Source organism: Gadus morhua, chromosome 15, assembly GCF_902167405.1.
Source record: "Gadus morhua chromosome 15, gadMor3.0, whole genome shotgun sequence".
Lineage (NCBI taxonomy): Eukaryota > Metazoa > Chordata > Actinopteri > Gadiformes > Gadidae > Gadus > Gadus morhua.
In genome coordinates this window covers 9,715,310-9,718,752 of record NC_044062.1, presented here as the reverse complement: position 1 = coordinate 9,718,752, position 3,443 = coordinate 9,715,310, and the positions used below count along the sequence as shown (strand labels likewise).

The following is a 3,443-nucleotide window of genomic DNA, read 5'->3' as shown; positions in this document are numbered from 1 at the left end:
TACAAAGTTACTATCAGTTATCTGAGTGGAGATTTTTAGACTTAAAGACTTTAGTGTGTGTGTGTGTGTGTGTGTGTGTGTGTGTGTGTGTGTGTGTGTGTGTGTGTGTGTGTGTGTGTGTGTGTGTGTGTGTGTGTGTGTGTGTGCGTGTGTGAGCCTGAGTGTGTGTGTGTGTGTGCGTGTGGGTGTGTGTGTGATGTGTGTGTCAGTGTGTGTGCGTTTGTGTTTGTCTGTGTGTATGCGTGTGAAAGTGTGTGTGTTAGTGTGTGTGTGTGTGTGTGTGTGTGTGTGTGTGTGTGTGTGTGTGGCTGAGCGTGTGTCTGTGTGTCTGCCTGAAAGTATATATGTATGTGAGTGTGTGTGTGTGTGTGTGTGTGTGTGTGTGTGTGTGTGTGTGTGTGTGTGTGTGTGTGTGTGCGTGTGTGTGCGTGTGTGTGCGTGTGTGTGTGTGTGTGTGTGTGTGTGTGTGTGTGTTCGTGTGTATGTGTCTTTCATCAGGTAGGCCATGTCCAGGTGAACAGACCTGTCTGCTCGTTATTCAAACGGACTGAACGTCTCTTAAAGTCCAGACGTGGCCGCATTCCCGTGACACCGCGTGGGCCTCCGAAAGCAACATATATTTATAGATTTTTATATGAAATAATGAAGTTATTACGGTAAATACTATGCTAATACATGTGTTTATATATTACTAATATATATATTACTAAGATATATAAATCTATATTAGGATAGTATTTACCTGAGTGAGTTCATATTTATTTTAACTTCAGTAAACGTAACTCGGTGCTCCTGCTACTCTGCGCCACCGGGGCCGGAGCGCAAGGCGCCGGTTAAAGGGAAAACACACCGGAGACCGGCCGGCGGGCATGCGCTGAGCGGGAGCCATGCGGGGCCCCGGGGGCATTGCGGGGCCCCGGGTCCGTCACGATCTGCGACCAGATAACGGGGTACGGGAAGGGAGAGCAGTTTGCATATCCGGGCACGTCCCGGTAAAGACTGCTCTACGGCCGTGAGGAGCGTGGCGGGGCCTGGGGCGCGAGGCCCCACCCCCCGGGTGATATGTAGGAGGCCAGCAGGAAGCTTTAAGGCGTTTCTCTTCAGATATATCATTTATTAAAACCCATATTCATAAATAACTCTTAGCTGAGACGCTCCTTTCCTGTGTATTTAAATACTTTAAATACGTTGAACAATAAATACAAAACATAAACAAACCTCAAAGTACACGAGGTCTGGAGAGATATAAATAGCTCGGATATACGTGACGTCCCCTTTGGCTTTTCTAGGTCCACACCGACGGTCACCCTCTCTCCCCCTTTATCTCCCCTTCTTTCTCCTTTACCTCCCCCTCTCCCCCCCTTTACCACCCCTTCTCTCCCCCTTTACCCCACCCTCTTGCCCCCTTTACATCCCCCTCTTTCCCCCTCGCTCCCCCTTTATCTCACCCTCTCAAATCCTTTACCTCCCCCTCGCTCCCCCTTTACCTCCCCCTCTCAACTCCTTTACCTCCCCCTCGCTCCCCCTTTACCGCCCCCTCTTCTCTCACCTTACCCCCCCTCTCTCCCCCTTTACCTCACCCTCTCTTTTCCTTTAACTCCCCCCCTCCCCCCCTTTACCTCACCCACTCTCCCCCTATACCACACCCTCTCCCCCTTTACCTCAACCCCTCTGTCCCACAGACCCCTCTGGTGGGGGGGGGGGGGGTGGGGTTACTCAGTGTTACCCCTCCTATCGGCCCTCTAGTTTCCGCGCGCTGCGTGCGTCCTCGGCGGGTCGTGCGGAGGTTCAGTTTAAGAACGCGTTCGGCGTCACGCGCTTCTGGTGGGAGAGCACACCGGGGAACCCGCTCGAGCCTCCCGGGGAAAAGGACGGGAGAGTTGTGGATCTGAGCGGGTCCGTGAGCTGCGAGCCGCTCGTGAGGCCGCCGAACGGCGCGTGGCCGCCCTGCGGCAGGTGAGACGGTGGCGGCGCGTGCTGGTTCCCGGAGACGTAATATCCGGTGGTCTGTCCGGATAGCAGCCCGACGGGGGGCGAGCACGAGCCCATCCCGTAACCGTTCGTCATGCCCAGCGGACCGGGGCGCGAGAGGTCTCCGTTCCCGAGCTGCTCCACCGGCGGCAGCAGCGACCCGTAGCCAGCGTGCGCCTGGCCCAGAAAGCCGTGGGGGGGCGCGGGGGCGCCGGTGAAGTGCGCGTGGTGCGGGTGCAGCGACAGGAACGGGGACAGCTGCCAGTACAGCGGGCTGCTTGCGCGCTCGCTCATCCCCAGGCTCAGCGGCGCGAATCGGAGCCCGCGCTTCATGGCCAGCTTGCCGCGCGAGGTGGCGGAGCGCCGACGCAGCTTGCCGGTGGTCCCGCCGATGAACACGTCGTCACTGCTGGGGTCCAGCATCCAGTAGTTGCCCTTCCCCGGGTCGTCGTAGTGGCGCGGGACCTTCACGAAGCACTTGTTGAGGCTGAGGTTGTGGCGGATGGAGTTCTGCCAGCCCTGCCGGTGCTCCCGGTAGTACGGGAAGTTCTTCATGATGAACTCGTAGATGCCGTTGAGCGTGAGCCGCTTCCCGGGGCTCCCGCGGATCGCCATCATGATCAGCGCGTTGTAGCTGAACGGCGGTTTGTCGGTTTTCCCGGTCCCGGTCACGGTACCGGGGCCCCGCTTCTCCGACGGCGGCAGGTCGTCGTCGTCATCCTCGGTGCATCGCGCGCAGCCGTCCTCCCCCTCCGTGCGCTCCTCCTCCTCATCGCCCTGTTCCTCTTCCTCGCGGTCTGCTTTGTCCGGGGTCCGTGCGCACGAGCCGTCCACCGTCCCGGGCGAGGCGGCGCGCGGTGACGGCGTGTCGGGGCCGCGGGCCGCGTGCTCCCCGCGGTCCGCGCGGTCTGCACGCAGGAGGCTGTGAATGCTGAACGAGGAGGAGCGACGCGCGTGCGGCGGCTCCTTTAGCGCCTCCATGCCGGCAGGAAACCAACAGCCTCCTCTCCTCCTCTGCGCGCTGCGAGAAGAAGAATGAACACGCGCCGAACGGTACGGGTTGCTTGGAGAGGGGGGGGGGAGAGGAGGATAGAGAGAAGGAGAGAGAGAGAGAGAGAGAGAGAGAGAGAGAGAGAGAGAGAGAGAGAGAGAGAGAGAGAGAGAGAGAGAGAGAGAGAGAGAGAGAGAGAGAGAGAGAGAGAGAGAGAGAGAGAGAGAGAGAGAGAGAGAGAGAGAGAGAGAGAGAGAGAGAGAGAGAGAGAGAGAGAGAGAGAGAGAGAGAGAGAGAGAGAGAGAGAGAGAGAGAGAGAGAACGCTTACAAACAAACAAACAAACAAACAAACACACGCATGCGTAAAGGCGCACGAGCCAACGACTGAGCCGAGCGGCGACAGAAACACTCAGACCGTGTGGGCAAACAAGATGATATGTTCAGGGTGTGTGTTTGTGTGTGTGAGAGAGTGTGCGTGTG

General features: G+C 57.8%; 1 protein-coding gene across 1 annotated transcript; it reads right to left on the bottom strand.

The window, feature by feature from the left end:
* Positions 1 to 1,659: 1,659 nt before the first annotated feature.
* LOC115559694 (forkhead box protein G1-like) lies at positions 1,660 to 3,012 on the bottom strand. The gene has a single exon (XM_030378737.1). The coding sequence runs from the start codon at positions 2,950 to 2,952 to the stop codon at positions 1,789 to 1,791; it is 1,164 nt and encodes a 387-aa protein (XP_030234597.1). The 5' UTR covers positions 2,953 to 3,012; the 3' UTR covers positions 1,660 to 1,788.
* Between the last annotated feature and the right edge of the window lie 431 nt (positions 3,013 to 3,443).

Bases quoted from the DNA above. Each gene is read 5' to 3' on its own strand.
- LOC115559694 (XM_030378737.1), bottom strand. From the start codon at position 2,952: ATGGAGGCGCTAAAGGAGCCGCCGCACGCGCGTCGCTCCTCCTCGTTC.